Genomic DNA, 21,654 nt, shown 5'->3' on the forward strand with positions numbered 1-21,654 from the left:
TCCTGTGGGGGCCAATGTATGTGTGTTTTATTCCTCTGGGGCCAATGTATGCGTTTTATTCCTGTGGGGGCCAATGTATGTGTGTTTTATTTCTCTGGGGCCAATGTATGCGTTTTATTCCTGTGGGGGCCAATGTATGTGCGTTTTATTCCTGTGGGGGCCAATGTATGTGTGTTTTATTCCTGTGGGGGCAATGTATGTGCGTTTTATTCCTGTGGGGGCCAATGTATGTGCGTTTTATTCCTGTGGGGGCCAATGTATGTGCGTTTTATTCCTGTGGGGGCCAATGTATGTGCGTTTTATTCCTGTGGGGGCCAATGTATGTGTGTTTTATTCCTGTGGGGGCCAATGTATGTGCGTTTTATTCCTGTGGGGGCCAATGTATGTGTGTTTTCGCACCTGGAACGGCTACCTAAGTTAGTTTGTGCCCCTTTCCGGCACCCGGAACAGCTATTCTAGGTGGTCAGCTCGCTGTCCGAGCACCCGGAACAGCTATATAAGGTGGTCAGCTCCCTGTTCCGGCACTCAGCCTGGCTGGAAAGGTGGTCTGTGCCCCATTCTGGCTGGAATAATTGATTATTGAAATAGTCAAAAGTTCAATTGTGGAACATTCTGCACAAGAAATGGAGTTTTGTTTTTATTATTTAAATCAATAAACTGATTCCCAATCACTCAGGTCATACCCCCCAAACATTACATTACATACTGTATCTAAAACTGCATTAAAACATTTGCCCCTCTCCTCCTCCCCGTATGCAGCAAGTGTTAAGGTGCGTACACACTAGACAATAATTTGCAAGATTCACCTGATTTCGACGCATCAGAACGATAAATCGTGTAAAATATGTCCAAATCGTGAGTGTCCACTTCCGATCACGATGCGGATGTACGACACGCGGATCCGCGTGTCGTACATCGCACAGGGTTGCCTACCCTCCCGATTCGGCAGAGAGCTTCCCGATAATCGGGTGCAGCTCCCGGCCCCCCAGAAAGACAGGCAAGCCTCCCGCCAATCCCCCCTGCGATTATCTGTGAACCCCCCGCCTGTATTATCGGCATTGTGTCGCGGGGATGGGGGCAAAATTATGTGATCGCGTGGCCCCGTCCCCTGTCACGCCCACAAATGGCAGTCATCGGCCACACTACTCCCTCTTTTTGCTGGCCACGCCCTCCCCACTGCCCTGCCGATCTGGCTGCTCCCTCCTGGAAGGAGCAGCCAGAAAGTTGGCAACGATGACATCGCATCTTCTGACCTTGCCTACAGCAGGCAATTTCTGCCAATCTCGTACACGACGCACTGGATATCGTTAAGGACGCACGATTCTTTGGTTAGATTGGACACTTTTTAGCACCATATCGTGTCCTGGAGTGCCAGGGAGCGTTCAAGGGAAATCACTCACGATATCGCATCGTGAGCACATTGTCTAGTGTGTACCCACCTAAACATAGATTGGTTATAGCTCTGGCAGCAATCACCGTGCTCCCCCTACCCTTCTCCCTGGTGACAGCCTTTCACTGACACACCCCCGAATGGGAACACGCTTTCACAGCTCCTCAGTGGCAGAGGTCACTGCAGGGAGCCGGTCCAGTCTGGCATTCCGGAATCTGATCCGGTCCAGATTTCACCGTTACCCTTATATTTTTACCTCACATATATAATTTTATATTACATTCTAGTAGATAACACCACATTATACCATGTCATTAAGTTATCCATTATTTTTTTCATGACATTTTATGACGTTATTATTACATGATCTGATAAAGAGCTGTCTGTCTGCCGTGACATATATTACATGTTATTATTACATGATGTGATACAGGGCTGTCTGCTGTGACATCTATGACATTATTACATGATGTGATGCAGGGCTGTCTGTCTGCCGTGACATATATTACATGTTATTATTACATGATGTAATATACAGGGCTGTCTGTCTGCCGTGACATATATTACATGTTATTATTACATGATGTGATATACGGGGCTGTCTGTCTGCCGTGACATATATTATGTTATTATTACATGATGTGACACAGGGCTGTCTGGCTGCTGTGACATATATTACATGTTATTATTACATGATGTGATAAAGGGCTGTCTGTCTGCCGTGACACATATTACATGCTATTATTACATGATGTGATGCAGGGCTGTCTGTCTGCCGTGACATATATTACATGTTAATATTACATGATGTGATATACAGGGCTGTCTGTCTGCTGTGACATATATTATGTTATTATCACATGATGTGACACAGGGCTGTCTGGCTGCTGTGACATATATTACATGTTATTATTACATGATGTGATGCAGGGCTGTCTGTCTGTCGTGACATATATTACATGTTATTATTACATGATGTGATACAGGGCTGTCTGTCTGCCGTGACATATATTACATGTTATTATTACATGATATGGGCTGTGTGTCTGCCGTGACATAACTGCATGCATAGATTAATAATCTGACTGAGCTCTATGGCCCCACCCCCCAGCTCAGGATTCGGCAATAGCACATCGGGTCATCCCCCCTCATCATGTGATTGGATTGAGGATGAGTGCGGCCCCGCCCCCCCCGTGACGGGATTGGAGGATGTGTGTGCCTCGCGTACTCTGCTCCTGCCGGTCCGGGTGATGCCTGGGACTTGTCGCTGAGAGTCCCGGGTGCGGCGGAGGCGGGAGAGAGCGGACACCCCCCCCTGCTGTACCCCACTACGGACTGCCTGACGGTAAGATGGTACTGGCGGGCGGGGAGCCGGCTCTAGGCCGCACAGCCTGAGTTGTCTGGTTGCCATGGTGACCTGAGCTGCTGGCAAAGCTTCACCTGTGATCCCCGAGCACTTCTCACCTGTGATCCCCGAGCACTTCTCACCTGTGATCCCCGAGCACTTCTCACCTGTGATCCCCGAGCACTTCTCACCTGTGATCCCCGAGCACTTCTCACCTGTGATCCCCGAGCACTTCTCACCTGTGATCCCCGAGCACTTCTCACCTGTGATCCCCGAACACTTCTCACCTGTGATCCCCGAGCACTTCTCACCTGTGATCCCCGAGCACTTCTCACCTGTGATCCCCGAGCACTTCTCACCTGTGATCCCCGAGCACTTCTCACCTGTGATCCCCGAGCACTTCTCACCTGTGATCCCCGAGCACTTCTCACCTGTGATCCCCGAGCACTTCTCACCTGTGATCCCCGAACACTTCTCACCTGTGATCCCCGAGCACTTCTCACCTGTGATCCCCGAGCACTTCTCACCTGTGGGTTCCATGCAGCAGGCTTTATTTTTGCACCATGTATGTTACATGTATATTGTAACACGTGTTCTCTGTATGTTTTGTAGCACATGTGTTTCCTTATGGTCAGCAGGTATGTTCTATGTTTTGTGGGACCCATGTTACTGTTTTTTTTTTTTTCACTAGTTTCCATGTATGTTGTGTGGCGCCCATGTATGTTGTTTGCGGGTTCCATGTACAATGTGTGTTGTATGTTCTATGTATATCCTATCATACCCATGCATGTTCTCTCTGGCTTCCACGTGTGTTCTAGGTTTGCTGTTTAGGGACGTATTCAATTAGGGAGTGAAAAGACATTTTCGCCTATTTGAATTATCTCCGTATTCAATTTCAAAGACTTTTTGCAGGTTCGAGAAGTGTTTTGGAAAAAAAAACGGCAATAACTTTTCACCACTGAAATAGGTGGCGAAAAAAAGTACAGAATTGGGGTTTAGGGGTGCAGGCTTAAAAAAAAAAATAGCCTACACCCCTGGGAATGTCATTTAAAAATAAACTGTGTCAAAAAAAGTAAAAAAAATAAATAAAAATCGGGACACCCCAAAAAAATTAACTTTCATTTTGGGGGTAAAAAAAAATAAAATAGGGAAACCACTTCTAAAATAGCCAAATTAAATTCAGAGGGGTCCCCAAGTAAGCGGCAGGTGTTTTCTACACTGCGGGAGTAGCGGCAGGTGAATTTTTGCAGAATTTAAAAAAAAAAAAAAAAATCACTTTAGGGACTTAAAAAAATGCTTACCCCCATTTGCATGCCCTTCAATTTTAATAGCAATAGTTATTTATTTTAAATCTAAGTTCTATTTTTCACCACTTCTTCTAGGCTTGAGCGATTTCCACCCCATCAATGTTCTATTTGAACCTCTGCACACGGAAGCGATCACTCCCCTCCACTTGCCTGTTGGTTTGATCTCTCCCTTCTGTTTGTCACTTGATCTTACATGGAAGCGTTTTACCTCTTAGATTGGTAGGTGATCTCACGCGGGAACAATATGCCCCTTAAACTGCCCGATGATCCTAGGTGGGTATGTTCTAGGTCCCCCATTCATTCCCAGCTTGCTTTGTGATCCCACATGGGCTCAGTCTTCCTTCCTCTGCTAGCTATGTGACCGCACATGATCTCAGTCTTCCGTCCTCTGCTTGCTATATGATCGCACATGGGCTCAGTCTTCCTTCCTCTGCTTGCTATGTGATCCCACATGGGCTCAGTCTTCCGTCCTCTGCTTGCTATATGATCGCACATGGGCTCAGTCTTCCTTCCTCTGCTTGCTATGTGATCCCACATGGGCTCAGTCTTCCTTCCTCTGCTAGCTATGTGACCGCACATGATCTCAGTCTTCCTTCCTCTACTTGCTATGTGATTGCACATGGGCTCAGTCTTCCTTCCTCTGCTTGCTATGCGATCGCACATGGGCTCAGTCTTCCTTCCTCTGCTTGCTATGTGATCGCACATGGGCTCAGTCTTCCTTCCTCTGCTTGCTATGTGATCGCACATGGGCTCAGTCTTCCTTCCTCTGCTTGCTATGTGTTCGCACATGGGCTCAGTCTTCCTTCCTCAGCTTGCTATGTGATCGCACATGGGCTCAGTCTTCCTTCCTCTGCTTGCTATGTGATCGCACATGGGCTCAGTCTTCCTTCCTCTGCTTGCTATGTGTTCGCACATGGGCTCAGTCTTCCTTCCTCAGCTTGCTATGTGATCGCACATGGGCTAAGTCTTCCTTCCTCTGCTTGCTATGTGATCCCTCATGGGCTCAGTCTTCCTTCCTCTACTTGCTATGTGATTGCACATGGGCTCAGTCTTCCTTCCTCTGCCTGCTATGTGATCCCACATGGGCTCAGTCTTCCTTCCTCTGCTTGCTATGTGATCGCACATGGGCTCAGTCTTCCTTCCTCTGCTTGCTATGTGATCGCACATGGGCTCAGTCTTCCTTCCTCTGTTTGCTATGTGTTCGCACATGGGCTCAGTCTTCCTTCCTCAGCTTGCTATGTGATCGCACATGGGCTCAGTCTTCCTTCCTCTGCTTGCTATGTGATCGCACATGGGCTCAGTCTTCCTTCCTCTGCTTGCTATGTGATCGCACATGGGCTCAGTCTTCCTTCCTCTGCTAGCTATGTGACCGCACATGATCTCAGTCTTCCGTCCTCTGCTTGCTATATGATCGCACATGGGCTCAGTCTTCCTTCCTCTGCCTGCTATGTGATTGCACATGGGCTCAGTCTTCCTTCCTCTGCCTGCTATGTGATTGCACATGGGCTCAGTCTTCCTTCTTCTGCTTGCTATGTGATTGCACATGGGCTCAGTCTTCCTTCCTCTGCCTGCTATGTGATTGCACATGGGCTCAGTCTTCCTTCCTCTGCCTGCTATGTGATTGCACATGGGCTCAGTCTTCCTTCCTCTGCCTGCTATGTGATTGCACATGGGCTCAGTCTTTCTTCCTCTGCCTGCTATGTGATTGCACATGGGCTCAGTCTTCCTTCCTCTGCCTGCTATGTGATCCCTCATGGGCTCAGTCTTCCTTCCTCTGCTTGCTATGTGATCCCACATGGGCTCAGTCTTCCTTCCTCTGCTAGCTATGTGACCGCACATGATCTCAGTCTTCCTTCCTCTACTTGCTATGTGATTGCACATGGGCTCAGTCTTCCTTCCTCTGCTTGCTATGCGATCGCACATGGGCTCAGTCTTCCTTCCTCTGCTTGCTATGTGATCGCACATGGGCACAGTCTTCCTTCCCCAGCTTGCCAGATTCCAGCACAAGTGGTTTCCCCTCCGCCTTCCATGTGATTCTTCCTACACGGAAGTGATCTCCCCCCTCCATTTACCTGGGGATCTGACGCATGAGCGTTATCCCTCCCCTCTGTTTGCCACATGATCTCATGCGGAAACGTTTTACCTTTTACATTTGCCAGGTGATCTCACACTGGAACAATACCCCCCCACCAATTGCAAGGTGATCCCTAGCATATGGGAGCGATCTCCTCCCTCCACTTGCCAGGGGATATGACATATGAGCGTTCCCTACACTTCTCTGCTTGCCATGTGATTCCACCACCATCCACTTGCCAAATGATTAGATCCTTGCACCAAAATGAATAACCCGGGTTAAAAGAAGGGTCAAACACTGGTCGGACCCGGGTTATTTAGCTCTTAAATGATACAGACCCGGTATATTCGACCCGGGTCTGAGAAAATAGTGCTGATTGGCTTTTTCCAGTCATCTGACCAGCCTGCACACAGAGCACATGTCTCTGTATTTACATTACTGTCCAGCACTGCACACTTTGGGCCTGATTCAGACCCGGTTGCAAGCACTGAGCGCTTGCAACCGGGTCGATGTTTGCCCACTGGGCATGTGCACGACGGAGCCGGCTCCGTCGTGCGCATGCGTGAGACCCGGCTAGCGACGGGCGCTCCGGGTCTCGCACCAAAGGGGGCTAGCTGTCGATGGTGATTGACAGCTCGCCCCGTTTGGTAGGCGGGCAGGGGGGGTGGCTGGCCAAACTGAGGCGTTCCCGAAGGAACGCCTGCCGTTTGGGGTTGGCCCCACTGACATCACTAGTGATGTCAGTGGTGAGCTTCCGGCTCTATTTAGAGCCGGAAGCTCACTGGGGCTTGCGGCCAACGAGACCCTACCGCAAGGGTCTCGTCGCAAGGGTCTTGACCATCGCGACCATCAACCTGGCCGCTCACAATAGCTGTGGGTGGTCACCCACAGCTATACGAGCAGTCAGTAGGCCGAACAAAAAAACCAAAACGCCCTGATTCACAGCGAGCGCTCGTTCAGAGCGTCCGTTTCTGAATCGGGCCCTTTGCACGCTTTGCATCTGTGACATGTGCTCTGTCGGCCATGATTGCTGCACTGCGAGCATTCCTCAGCCCCTTCTTTTTCTTTACTGAAAACGTTGTCATAATTGTGAGCCAATAAAATCCTTTAAAAATTACATCACACTGTTTTAACATGGGCAACCCGGGTTGAGTTAAAAGGCACCAAATCTGCAATAACCCGGGAATAACCCAGGTTATTATGGCGATGTGGAAGGCCCTGACCCGGGTTCAAATCCCGGGTCCGACCCGGGTTTGCGATGTGAAAGGGGGTATAAGTAATTGACAAGTGATCCCATATGGGAGCGTTAAGTTTTAGGCCGCTGGGACAGTTTGTAGTCATGCCTGGGTGTATGGTGCGGGAACTTGTCTGAGTGGTTACTGTGGCTGCACTACTGTAGACTTGGCCCATGTTTGCATATATCCCCCACGATGCCTGTTGCCTCAGTGTGTACAGAGGTGCGGCCATCACTTTCTGTTTGGGGTGTCGTGCAGTTTCCGTAGCAACCAATTAGCTCCGATTGATGCAGGTTATCCATTGAAGGCAGACATCTGCGCACCTGCTTGATATTGGTGAATGCACATTTGCACTGTTAGTAAATAATGGCACATACGAGATGTCGGGGTAATTATAATATGTGCGGGAGTGGGGGGGTGTAGGGTTGATCTGCAATATTACATTCCTGGGTAAGTAATACTGTTTGAACATTTGTAACAATTAAAATGAACTGTGGTATTCTACCCAATAACTACTAAAGTGCATCTTTATACTGTGTAAACACATCGCACAGGGTAGGACCGGCTTAGGAAATCGGTGACTGTCTGTGATCAGTGAAATTCCTGCGGTGCACACGTCCGTCAGCCATAAATGCAGAGTTATAGATAAGAGCGAGAGGCGCCATAGCTTCCCAAGTACTGGATCACCATTAACTACTTGGTTCTGTTAAGTGAGACATAACCCCAAAATAAGGTGCCCCCTACATGGCCTACTGAACACACAAACACATGAGTACAGGACTTTATATTTCCCATGTATAAAATAATCAGGAAATGGGCTCAGGGATGGATACAGAGAATCACGGTAGGATCTTGGCAGTGACTACACCAGGTCCGAGGAGGTAATCTTTATCAGGAATGCCCCCAGATAGTGTCCCCCTCCACAGAGCATCAGGGCAATAAGAAATAGTCAGAATGAAGGTAGCTGGAAGCATAGTTGTAATGATCTCCAGTCTCAGAAAGATATGTAAGTACAGTAACATCACAGGTAGAAGAGCAAATTCTCAGTAAATGTATATATGGGAAAATATACAGGGCTGGATGCATAACCCTGCAGTTTAAATGACCTAAATGTATACAAGAAAAGGCATAAAAATATCAAGTATAATGAAAATATAAATTCTAAAGCACAATGGAATATGCTGGTTCTATATAAGTGTTAATAATATGCATATTATGGGGTATATTTAATTTGGAGCGAACTTTTCGCCGTCATCTGAGGTTTTGCCACATAAAGTATCGCGCTTGTCCCCGCTATTCCCCGTATTCAATTTAATTTAGGCGAAAAAGGGGCCCTGCAAAAAGGAAATCGTCAAAGTCCTGTCATTTTTGGGGAAATCAGCCTGACACCCCCCAAAAGATGCTCTGACATGGGGGTTCACTATGGGTACCCCCAAATTGCCCTGCTAAAGGTATGTGGGGTCTTTATACGGTCTCAATAGGTGCTGTATAGCGTCTTTGGGAAAGTGGTGACGAATAGCATTTAGTAACTTCATTGTGAAAAGTCCCATCAAATTTGGGGTACATGAAAATGGGGACTAGCATATTTTAAAGTGGCTAATGTGAAGTTTTGAAAATCGTGTAAAACTCACCTGCCGCAACCACCTGCAATAAAAAAACAGCTGCCGCATACTTGGGGACCCCCCCTGAGTATTTCGCTAGTTTAGAAGCTTGTCCCCCCAACTTTTTTTTTCGCCCCCAAAATGAAAGTACCTTTTTTGGGGTGTCCTGTGGTCCTTTTTTAATTTTTTTTTTTTTGACACAGAATAACTTTGGGGGACTGTCCAAGGGGTGCAGGGTGTATTTTGTCAGTCTGCACCCCAAAACCCCAATTCTGCACTTGTTCTCGCCACCTATTCATGGGTGATACTTCATTGCTGGGTTCGAGCCTCTGACTTTCCGCACCGGCGAAAAGTCGGGGAAATTGAATACAGGGATAAGTCAAACCTGCGAAAATGACATCATCGGCGATAAATCGTTTAGTGTGTACCCAGCAGAACTGTCATGTTACAGGCTGTGGGGGTCATTCAGACCCACTCGCAAGCGGGAGTACGTTCGCAAGTGGGTCGATGGTCCCCACTGCGCATGCGCACGATGGAGGGAGCTCCGTCGTGCACATGCGCGAGACCCGGACTGCGACAGCCAAGCTGTCGCTCCGGGTCTCGCACCAAAGGGGGCGTGCTGTCGATGGTGACTGACAGCATGCCCCCTTTGGTGGGCATGCCGGGGGCGTGGCGGCCAGACAGAGGCGTTCCCATGGGAATGCCTACCGTCTGAAGCCGGCCCCACTGACATCACTAGTGATGTCAGTGGGAGTGATTTTGGCTCTGACAGAGCCAAAATCACTCCTGGCCTTGCGGCTGGAACCCGACCGCAGGGTTTCCCTCGCAAGTCCGATGGTCAAGACCATCGCGACCATCTTTTTAGACGCTCGTATATGCTGTGGGTGGTGACCCACAGCTATACGAGCGTCCAGGAGGGCGCTCCATTTTAATGGAGGAGGGCCCTGATTCAGAGCGAGCGGCTCTGAATCAGGGCCTGTGTTTGAAAAATGACAGTTAGGAGCTGAGTGGTTGGTCGTTTATCACTCTGCACTTTATCACTTTCCAGAGCTTAGTACATCTGTCTCTTTGTCCTGTTGGGATCGATTTCCATGTGCCCCAATGCAGACTTGCATGATTCTGGGACTTGCAGTTCCTCTGATGGCTGTAGAGGCGAAACGGGGGAAGTCTGACATAGGCCCAATACCGATAGTTCATGCGTTTGTGAATCCTGCAGGACTAAGAGGCGTATCTTTGTACGTGTTACAGGGTGTGTGCATATACACGCTAATGATGATGACTTTGTATTAATAGGGTTGAAATGGCGCCAACGCAGAGCCTGGCTCGTATCACGCAGTACGTATGGCTCTGCATATGGATGAAATTGCCTTATTTTTGTATGCACTCTGGTTTTACAGTAATTTACTCCCATTGTGTCAGCCCCTTAATCTCTTTATACTAATATTCCTCACATTTAAAGCCTCCAAGCGGTTTAATTTTTCTCAAAGCCGCCTCTATTTTCCTCACACATTATTTATTTTGGAGTGTATTCCTGCCTGGTTGTCTATGGGCAGGTTTGTGGGAATGCCATGGGTGTCCAATTTGCCCCTTGTCTCGTGTGGTGGGTCTTGTGTATTTATGAATGTGCCTCACAGTTGGCCCCGAGAAGGAAAAAACTCGCTGACGTACTCTATGCTGTGGGGCGTGGATGATCCCATTAGTGGGGTGATAGCAGAGTGTACTGTAGCGGATTGTGCTTGGTGCAGCAGTCCTCCAGATCAGTACATACCTTTATTGTAATCTGGTAGAAGAGCAAGTAGCATAAAACACAGGGATATCACAGGTGTAACAGGGATAGGCAGTCTGCGTGTAATATAGCAGGCTGGTGCTTACGGTAATGCTGGGCGAATGTACGGATGGAGGATAGCCCCAAAGTCCCTTTGTGTATCTGTGGTGGTGGGTGCAGTAGCTATTACTACAGCGGAAGCCCGGTAGGGGTGAAGATCCTGATCGCTAATTAAGGTAAGTACCGCTAACCTAGTTCCCAACCCTAACCCTCTTTTAGGAGGGCCTAACCCTAACCCCCCTCTAAGTGCTTAAACCTAACCCCCCCTTCCCCGCAGCCTAAACCCAAGTCTCCCGGCGGGGTGCCTAACCCTAACCTCCCCCCGGGGGTGCCTAACCCTAGCCCCCCCCCTTCCCCTAGCCTAACCCTCCCAGGGGGTGCCTAACCCTGTCCTCCTGGGAGCCCTAAAGCCTAAATCCCCCCGCGTGGCTGTCCTTCGTTCGGTATGCCGGCCGTCGGGCTCCCGGCGTAGGTCTAATGACAGACCTCTGGATTTCGATGCCCGTCATTAGTACCTTGCCTGGATTAGACAGTCGGGAAGCCGGCGGTCGGCATTTAGACGGTCTGTTTCCTGACTACATCCTGTGGTGGTAGAGGGTTCATGCTGTAATTGTTACTGACTGTACTGACATGCATTCCGTTGGGAGCCTCTGGAATCCGTCCTGTTTTTATGGACGCAGGGGAGTACAGACGCGCTGAGACGTAGCATATGTTAGAGGTAGGACTCCTCCTGACTGAGCTGCGCCGCGTCCTAGTGACCGCCGACTCTGCCCCACCTACAGGATGTTGGGGGGAGGCATTGCAGGAGTGCACTCCTTCCAACATTATAGAGTTCATCTTATTAAAGGCAAACTTTGTCCCTTTACTAAAATCGCTGCTTACACCGGTTATCTGTTATTTCTGTGATTTTGTCAAATCGCATCTCGTCAGATAATCTCGCCTCCTATTTAGTTCTATGGCAGCGCACTGCAGGCAACCTCTCGGAGGGCAGGAACACAAAGGTTGGAGCACTGGTCTCTTTTCTCCAACCATATATCACAAACACCATCTTGCTTCCAAAGACAACTCCAGAAAATTCTTCCTTATCTTTTATATATCTTTAATAAGTAGAACCTGAATATATTAATGTAGGAGGAGGAGGCTGGAGTTGTCAGTCACAGGGAACATCTCGCCAATCCCGGGCCGCCCTGAGCCTCCACCAGATACAGTGCTCATTTGGCTTCTGTGTCTATTTTATTTGGCCAGTCTTCAGAAAACCGTTCCACTAATTAATGTTTGGCTGGAGTTGTCAGTCTGGAGTTACAGGCTACGGCCATGAAGTGTTGTGGAATGTTAATTACCGGGTCTGACAGATAAGTACATAGTGATTCAGTTTCCTAACGTCTGCCAGATTGTGTGGCATGTACTATATGCAAACATAACACGGGCGCTCCATGAAGTCCGCTCATTGGCTGGATGGGGAGAGTGAAGTGTATCTTGCTGGAACAGTCAGGGGATGATAATGTTGCAGTGTGTATCATTTATCCACAGTATACTTTGTGGCCGAGTTGGAAAAAAATAAAAAGCATCTTTGCTCCTGGAACAAACCATGTTGCAGTGCAGGGGGTGCAGATACATTTAATGTTTTTCCATGCAAGGCTCGACCCAGGTATTGGCTATGTGTGCACAGACCCGACCCGGGTCTGGTGACCTAGGTCCGCGACCCTGCTTGGTACTAGGGCTTTTAGGAGGAGTGACCCGGGTTGCCTGTAGTGTGAATGGACGTGACTCGGCTTTTTAGACCCAGGTTGCTCAGAAAAGGGTATTTGTTTGGTGCGCCTGCAGATGACATAAACTGCCTGCGCCGGATCACATGACGGGGAACACACGCAGCAGAGTCCTCAGTGGGGGTTCACCCAGGATTTTCCCGGGTTTTTGGTGTAGTATGAAAGGGGGTTTGTAGCTGATGTCTGGGTTGATGGACTCGGGTCGGACCTGTTTATTTCCATGGTGTTATGTGTGATAGAGGGTATTAGTGTACAGCTAGGACACTCCCGTCCCAATATTTCAGTACATTTTAAGGGGGAGATTTAATAAAGCTTGGAGAGAGATATAATTGGAGGTAAATAGCACCAACCAATCAGCTCCTAACTGCCATGTTACAGGCTGTGTTTGAAAAATGACAGAAGCTGATTGGTTGGTGCTATTTACCTCCAATTTTATCTCTCTCCAAGCTTTATTAAATCTCCCCTAAATCTGCTCCACCTGCTGGGCAACCATGTATTTTTTTTTTGGCTGCTTATCCAACTTTGGCTCAGTTTCATTATGTCTGTGTATCAGCCACTAAGTCCCATGAAACACGGGCTAAAGTCTCCTTTGTTTGTGGGTATCTCGCACACATAGGAGTGAATATATTTTGAAATGTAACAGTATAATGTCCCTTTAAGGACATGAAACCCTGACCTGCTAAAATTAGTAATGACAATGCAATAATGTTCTGTTGTTGTTTTCCTAATTCATCTTCTGAATGCAGTAACCTGGGGGGAAGAAGATTAAGGGTTTATTCTCCTTTCCACTGCCGCTACTATTTAGACGTCTCTTATTCACTCCCTCAGAGACTCACTATTGCCAGGTTGACAGCAGGGGGTGGCATGGGGTAGGTAAGTTTAAATGGCAGGGGGTTACAAAGGCGGACAAAACCCTTGTCAGTAATGAATTTGGCCCAGAATTAGAATATAACTTGGAATAACTGTTGCAGAAGGTTGGTCATATTGGCAGGTCTGTGCAATGTTATATAAGAAATATACACCGCATAATAATACTGAGCAGTCATGCAGGCCCTGGCATGAGCTGGGCACAGACTAAGCCTGTGCGGTGGGTTGGATGGCTGGGCTGGTGCCAGTCGTCACATTTACTGGTCTGGAGCAGCCGTCACGCACAGTAGAAGCGGTTTTATTACTATTACATTCCAAGCGAGATCAGACATTATTGCACCATGCAACCTAATGACCGCAATCCTATTGTTCTCTAATTGTAATGGGTCCAACCTGGCTGGCTGTAGCATTGCCGCATGGTATCTCTTACCACTGTTAATGACATTAGTGCTGTAGTAAATCGGAAATACTTGGAAACACGTTGTCAATAAACAGAACAAATGTTGACGTTGGAGATCTGTTAAAGTGCACCCTACGCGGGCAGCCATTTTGTGGACTGTACTGATGAGAATTTAACCTAGCGATTCGATAAGATTTAGGGGCCTATATATCAAATAATAATTTCAGGATATCCCCTGAAAACACCCGTTTTTGAGGGGTACATGTAAATATTCAGGATCCCCTGGAGGTACCGCGTCAGATATCGCTGACATCTGCCGCAGTCCCTCCATCTTCGACAGCAGAAGCAGCCCCTATAGCTTTCTATGGGGGCTGCTGGCTGTCGGATTTACCAAGCCCCTGACACGGTCTTTAGATGGCGTTAGCCCGTTGTAGCCTATGGGCTAAATTGGCAGAGTTTATCGGCGCAGCTGGCCTAAGCGGAAAGTAAAGTGATTGCGGATGCGATCGGTTTACTTCTACTGATCGCTGGGACGGGTTCTTATCTGAGCCCCTGTCCCAGTGATTCAGTAATAACACATTCAAGCCATTAAGGATTCCTTATTTCCGTGACGATAAGGAATCCTTATTATCAGAGGCACACCGCATTAGCGCTCATTCTAGGTCCGGCGCAGGGCAGTGACCTCGCGCATCTGAAAAGGGTCCACGTCTTTCAGACGCTTCATTTTTTCACCAATCTTGGGGGTGTGCCCAGCACTTACAGACATGCTGCTGCCCCCCAAGCTCTCCCTTCATTGTGAATAAATGCCGTGCGGGTGGGGATGGCACCCAGCAATTGTTTTAGCGGTGCGCCACCATAAGGGCAGAGGGCATTCTGTCCTTTTAAAATGGGGCAGGGCGTGGCTCCCCGCTAAAACAGCCTAGCGGAAACGCTACGCATATGAATAATGGATGCAAGTGTTTTCTATGCGCACAGCCCCTGGGCACCCTGCTCCCATATATTATACTTTCCTAAAAGCAAAACAAATAAAGATTGGCGTTTGATACATAGATATGAATTTTATAGGCTTAATTGTATCATCTCATGTGGTGTGTGTATATATATATATGTATGTATGTATATATATATATATATATATATATATATATATATATATATATAATACACACACACACACACACACACACATCTTTCTGGTACATCCAGTTACATGCTCTAAACTTGAGTTAAAAAACGCATTTTATGTTTTTAACTGCATAACTCCAACTCCAGTTCATCCGCACCTTTATAAGGCTGCGTTTGGTGGTGATAAACGTTGTATAGTAGTAAGTGCAGTATTACAGAGACTGTTTCCATAGATGACTGTTTTTGCATCCGCAGCTCAATGTATATATCGCTCTGTAACTTCATTCCTGCATGTAAGAGGTGCACTTTAAACCTTTATAAATACAGAATGTTACACAAAATATTCACCTTACAGAGGAACTCTATACTTATTAGCAAAGTAGTTACACACTTTTGCTCTAAGGGGCCTATTTATCAAAGTAAACTTCCCGCCGCAAATAGCGGCAATAAGAAATTCTAAATATCGGGACAAAATCCAGATAATTAATAAATGGGCCTCCAAATGGAATGGGTATGAAGCTGAATAGCCACCGGTTCATATCCCGACACCGGCAGCCCGAAGGGAGAAGATCCAGACAGGGCAGGTGAGTACCCTATCCCTACCCCTCTTCTCCCCCCCCCCCTTTAACCATAACACTAACCCTCCCTTAGTGGTACCTAACACTAATCTCCCCCGGGGGTGCCTAACCCTAACCTCCACTTATCGCCCCCTAAATCAAACACCTCCCCCCCCCAAAAAAACCCTAAGCCTAACCCTGCTACGCTCCCTAAAGCTAACCCCCTAGGTCCCCCCCGCGGGTAATGCTAAGGACGGCCGGACTTGCCTCATTCGGTCCGGTGTCCTTCGGCGTTCCAGTGTCGATATTTCGATGCCTATCTTAAATCCCTTGTCGAGATTCATAACTACATCCCCTCCAAATGTCTTGGTAACACAGCCTTGCACCATTTTTTTTAATAAAAGGCCACTAGATGTCGCTGTTCCATTGGTACCTAATGGTGATACTGTGGGGTAGATGAAGAGTTTTGTGTAAACACTGATATTTCATTTGGTGCAAATTGTGCGTTAATCCGGCCCCCCAATACTATTTTTATTATTAGTGTGGCTGCTGCAGTCTCTCTACATTATTTCTTTGACGCAATCTGTCCGCTGCATAAATTTCCTACTTGATTTTTATTTTTTTAAAGAAAATAAATTTAATTAGTACTTTAATGTTGCATTTGTGTCTATATTTAATTGCATGTCACATGGTAAGTGCAACATATTATCTACTTCTAACACTGTTCAGACACAGACAAGGATGTATACTACCAGTGACATTTTTTTTTTTTACTGAAAAGTATGCAGTTTAATGTCTGTGTGCTCTGATATTAAAGCATATAATAAACTAAATGCATCTATGATTTTTTTATTTTTTTTTAACAAAATGTTATCTGATTTAGGACTCCTCACAGCAGCCGCTTTCTGCAGATATAACCGCCGAGCGCACTCGGGACAATCTTTCGCCAATGGAAATTGTTGGGGAAGTTCCTCCCAGCACTGTTACAGAAATACCTACAGATTTGCTGCACTTGTAGGCTGCGTAGCTCTCACCCTTCTTTCCGGTTCTTCCCGCACCATCTCCATGGGGTGTAATGGCCCCCATACACTAGCGACGGATTGTCACAATCCTGCAATACAGAGGGGATGTAGTCCACACCCCTCCACACGGAATGCCAACAGACTATGGCCCTCATTCAGAGTCGATCGCTAGATACAAGCGGTCGCTCTGTATGTGGGCGGCCGCTTGTGGTGTGAAGTGCAGCCTCCTGGTCGCTAGCTAAGCTATGGGTTACCACCCACAGCTCTAGCAAGCGACCAGGTTGATGGTCGCGATGGTCAGGACCATCGCGACCATCGGGGCTTGAGACGAGACCCTAAGGTTGGCTCTCGGCAAGCGCAAGCCCCAAGGAGCTTCCCGCTCTGATCGAGCAGGAAGCTCGCCACTGACATCATTGCTGATGTCAGTGGAGCCGCCCCCAAAACGGCAAGCGTTCCGTCGGGAACGCCTCCGTTTGGCCGGCCACCCCCCCTGTCCGCCTCCCAAACGGGGTGAGCTGTCAATCACCATCGACAGCTCGCCCCCTTTGGTGCGAGACCTGTAGTGACGGAGTGCCCGTCGCTAGCCGGGTCTCGCGCATGCGCAGATCGGAGCCGGCTCCGACGTGTGCATGCCCAGTGGGCACACATTGACCCGGTTGCGAGCGCTCTTCACTTGTGACCGGGTCTGAATAAGGCCCTATATCCCGACGCCAGAATCCCGTCATCAGTCGGGACCCTGGCTCCAAAATACCAAATGCCAGCAGCCCGAAGGTAAATATCGGGGGGGTTAGGAACTAGGGGGAGGGTTAGGATTAGGCACTAAGGGGGGAGGGTTATGTTTAGGTACCGGGGAGGTTAGGGTTAGGCACGGCACGGGGTGGGGTGGGGGGTTAGGGGAGGGTTAGCATACTGAACAACAAGTGTCGGTATGCTAGCCCTTTCGGGATGCCAGCGTCGGTATTCTGACAGCCGGGATCCCGAGCACCAGCATCTCCATACAGAGATGCTTGGTTGGAGGATGGGTGAAGTTGGATTTCGCTGATTTGCCGATCATGATCAAAATATGATTTGCAAATTGGTGAAATTTATTATGTATAATTACACTGATCCGCCGACCGATCGCAAAACATCGATAGCCACCGTTCGGCGTATCCGATCACAGGATCGGACAATCAGTTGGTAGGTGTAAGTGTGGAGTCTGCGCGGCCATTCCGTTATTTAAAGCCTACCGTCTTGTTTCTCTCCTAGATAGTAATAGTGACACAGGGCTTGACTTAGATATGTACATTCATCCGATGATGAACGTACATCTACGATGTTTCCGTGCCTGCGCAGGACCCGTTCTACGCATGTGCAGAACGGGTCCTGAGATTACTCTTGCAGACCCCCCCAAGTGTTTGGGGGACGGAGCAGGAGGTTGCTGGTCACCGTTTCAGCAAACTGTCAATTTACCACTTGAACCAGATTCTCAATTTAGCACTAAGGGCCGGATTCAATTAGAGGCGAAAAGTGCCGTTTGGCGATAAGTTTCCGCGGATTCGGACTTTCCGTCTGTTTTCAAAGTATCTCCGTATTCAATTCCAGAACGATTTTGCCTAAGCGGAAAGTCAATGCAATGTAATAGGCGGAAAAGTATCTCCTATGAATAGCAGGTGAGAAAAAGTGCAAAATCGTTATTTTGGGGTGCAAACATGGGGAAATGACTCAGAACCTTGGGACAGCCCCCAAAGGCCAAATCAACCAAATTAAAAAAAACAAACAAATATCCAAACACCCCATAAAAAGTACTTTCTCTTTGGGTGTGAAAAAGTAAAAAGTGGGGGACAACTATAAAAACTAGCAAAATAGACTTCTTGGGGTGCTGCAAGGAGGGGCCAAGTGATTTTGGGATTGCAAATTTGACAGGACTATTTATTTTAACCAAAAAATACAGCTTTATGCCATTCTTCACCACTTTTGCATAGACGCTAATCAGAAGCAATTGAAACAACTTAAGTGCCCCAAACACTTTTATTAGGGCTAATAGTACACATTTACATAGTTTCCCTATATTAGTGCAACTTATTTTGGGGTACAGACTGATTTCCCCAATTCTGACAGGACCTTCCGCCTGTTCCGCATTCGCCGCTTTCAGTTTTCGCCTGTTTAGCAATTGAATAGGGAGAAAAGCGGGGACGCGGGCGTAAAGTTTCCGCATCTGAAACAGGCGAAGGAGGCGGAAAGTCGGACAGGCAAAACTTTTCCGACTTTTTGCCTCTTTGAATACGGGCTTGTTAGCGCCAGGCTAAGCCGGCAAACAGCTGCGTGGCCGGCACTTTTGTTGGATTTCTCGCTCGCCCAGGGAGGTGCGAGAAGAGACCCTGGGCCTCATTCAGAGGATGCAAGCGGTCGCTCAGAAACTGGGCATCCTGACCGGCCGCCTCTGTTTCGGTCGTTAGGCTGTGGGTTAACACCCACAGCTCTAACGACCGCTAGGGTGATGGTCGCGATGGTCATTGACCATCGCGAACATCGGGGCTTACGAGGAGACCCTAGGGTAGGGTCTCACTTTTCGTAAGCCCCGGAGAGCTTCTGGCACTGTCAGAGCCGGAAGCTCTCCACTGACATCACTAGTGATGTCAGTGGGGCCTCCCCCAAACGGCAGGCGTTCCCATGGGAACGCCTCCGTTTGGGCTGCCACCCCCCCGGCCCGCCTTCCAAATGGGGCGAGCTGTCAATCAACATCGACAGCTCGCCCCCTTTGGAAAGAGACCCGCTACGACCAGCGCTGTCGGTCGTAGCGGGTCTCACGCATGCGCACGAAGGAGCCGGCTCCCTCGTGCGCATGCGCACTAGACAAACATCGAAGGCGGCCGTGCGGTCGTACACCGTACGGCCACCTCTGAATACAGCCCCCTTTGTAGTCAGACCAAACATCGCACTGAATTGAATAACACCGGGAGCTCCCTCCCGGGGCTATACATCATCGCTTTGAATTGAATCACGGCCAAAATGTTAACTTAATATGTTATTAAGCCAGGACAGAAACTTTGCCCAAAATGCAGAATTCACCTGTCACACTGTAAAGAACAAACAGAGATATGCCAACAGAAGAAGTTGAATCCCCGGTGAGGAGTTTAACTCTGCCTGCAGAAACAGATGAGCTGAATGAAAGTATTAGAAAGCTTGGTTGTACACCAGTGACATTGCATCGGGTAATGAGAAGACACCAGGAGGCCTACACTAAAAGAAAGAGCAGGCAAGTAAAGCCATTCTAGAGAAGCTTACTCAAGAATTGTCCCTTCCAAGCACATCACTAGAATCACCCATATATGAAAAGCCACCACAAGAAGTAATAAAAATATTAACTCTAGCACCGAACCAATCAACAAATGTGTTATTCCGGCCTTCAAGGGATAAGTGTGCCTACTATCCAAGGTACTGTTGACACTTTAAGGAAAATTACAGACCGTTACTAGTGGAAAATAATGTTATTGTTGACTCAGTTATGTTTAAGTTTTTACATTTCATGGCTTCTTGTGTAAATTATGTATGCGGTACAACAGTAATCCAACGTCAACTTTTTCTTATCCACTATGAAACCGAGGACCATGCTGATATTTTTTTTTGTGTGCGGGAGTAAGGTATACCTTTTGTTAATCACCTAAAAAGAATTTGGTTATCTAATGTTGATTTAACCTTGTGTTTTTAATAGTGTTCCAAAATTTTTGCTGTAATTCAAACGTAAGGCAGATAAAGTAATTTGGTTTAGATTTTTGGATTTGGGAGGAAAAGTTACCTTGGAGGCCAAATTTCGTGGTGATCCCTTAATAAACACCTGTGATACTTCAAATAAACTGAATAAATAAGTTGCGACTAGTAAATAGTTTAATTGAAAATCAATATTTCGGAAACAAACGGTCCGACAGTCGAGTTATTTGGCAGAAATAGTTTTTCTGACATCCTTTCAACTAAAAATATGTCATAAAAATCTGAGATGAGTGGTGGCCATACCTGGTTGTACTGACATAGAATGACCCTAATGTTCTTTCCTGGTGTAACCCAGGCACATACACTACTGTTCTCTCCTGGTGTAACCCAGGCACATATACTACTGTTCTCTCCTGGTGTAACCCAGGCACATATACTACTGTTCTCTCCTGGTGTAACCCAGGCACATATACTACTGTTCTCTCCTGGTGTAACCCAGGCACATATATTACTGTTCTCTCCTGGTGTAACCCAGGCACATATACTACTGTTCTCTCCTGGTGTAACCCAGGCACATATACTACTGTTCTCTCCTGGTGTAACCCAGGCACATATACTACTGTTCTCTCCTGGTGTAACCCAGGCACATATACTACTGCTCTCTCCTGGTGTAACCCACGCACATATACTACTGTTCTCTCCTGGTGTAACCCAGGCACATATACTACTGCTCTCTCCTGGTGTAACCCACGCACATATACTACTGTTCTCTCCTGGTGTAACCCAGGCACATATACTACTGTTCTCTCCTGGTGTAACCCAGGCACATATATACTACTGTTCTCTCCTGGTGTAACCCAGGCACATATACTACTGTTCTCTCCTGGTGTAACCCAGGCACATATACTACTGTTCTCTCCTGGTGTAACCCAGGCACATATATTACTGTTCTCTCCTGGTGTAACCCAGGCACATATACTACTGTTCTCTCCTGGTGTAACCCAGGCACATATACTACTGTTCTCTCCTGGTGTAACCCAGGCACATATACTACTGTTCTCTCCTGGTGTAACCCAGGCACATATACTACTGCTCTCTCCTGGTGTAACCCACGCACATATACTACTGTTCTCTCCTGGTGTAACCCAGGCACATATACTACTGTTCTCTCCTGGTGTAACCCAGGCACATATACTACTGCTCTCTCCTGGTGTAACCCACGCACATATACTACTGTTCTCTCCTGGTGTAACCCAGGCACATATACTACTGTTCTCTCATGGTGTAACCCAGGCACATATACTACTGTTCTCTCCTGGTGTAACCCAGGCTCATATATTACTGTTCTCTCCTGGTGTAACCCAGGCACATATACTACTGTTCTCTCCTGGTGTAACCCAGGCACATATACTACTGTTCTCTCCTGGTGTAACCCAGGCACATATACTAC

The 21,654-nt window shown here is 47.6% G+C and overlaps 1 protein-coding gene across 12 annotated transcripts in view; it reads left to right on the forward strand.

Annotated features, from left to right (window-relative positions):
• Positions 1-2,559: 2,559 nt before the first annotated feature.
• The window catches only part of STK33 (serine/threonine kinase 33), a 111,396-nt gene continuing 92,301 nt past the window's right edge, over positions 2,560-21,654 (forward strand). For 2 of the 12 annotated variants that reach the window (XM_088482781.1, XM_088482782.1), the window contains exons 1-3: positions 2,560-2,735; positions 3,348-3,373; positions 10,246-10,287. In XM_088482781.1, the coding sequence (XP_088338907.1) occupies positions 3,351-3,373; positions 10,246-10,287 (65 nt within the window). In that variant the 5' untranslated portion in view covers positions 2,560-2,735; positions 3,348-3,350. Of the gene's footprint in view, positions 2,736-3,024; positions 3,301-3,347; positions 3,374-10,245; positions 10,288-21,654 lie in introns of those variants that run through there. The other 10 variants (XM_088482785.1, XM_088482793.1, XM_088482790.1 and 7 more) reach the window with 8 other exon arrangements.

This window comes from Taudactylus pleione, unplaced genomic scaffold, assembly GCF_031769625.1.
Source record: "Taudactylus pleione unplaced genomic scaffold, aTauple2 ptg000295l, whole genome shotgun sequence".
In the NCBI taxonomy this organism is placed as follows: Eukaryota; Metazoa; Chordata; class Amphibia; order Anura; family Myobatrachidae; genus Taudactylus; species Taudactylus pleione.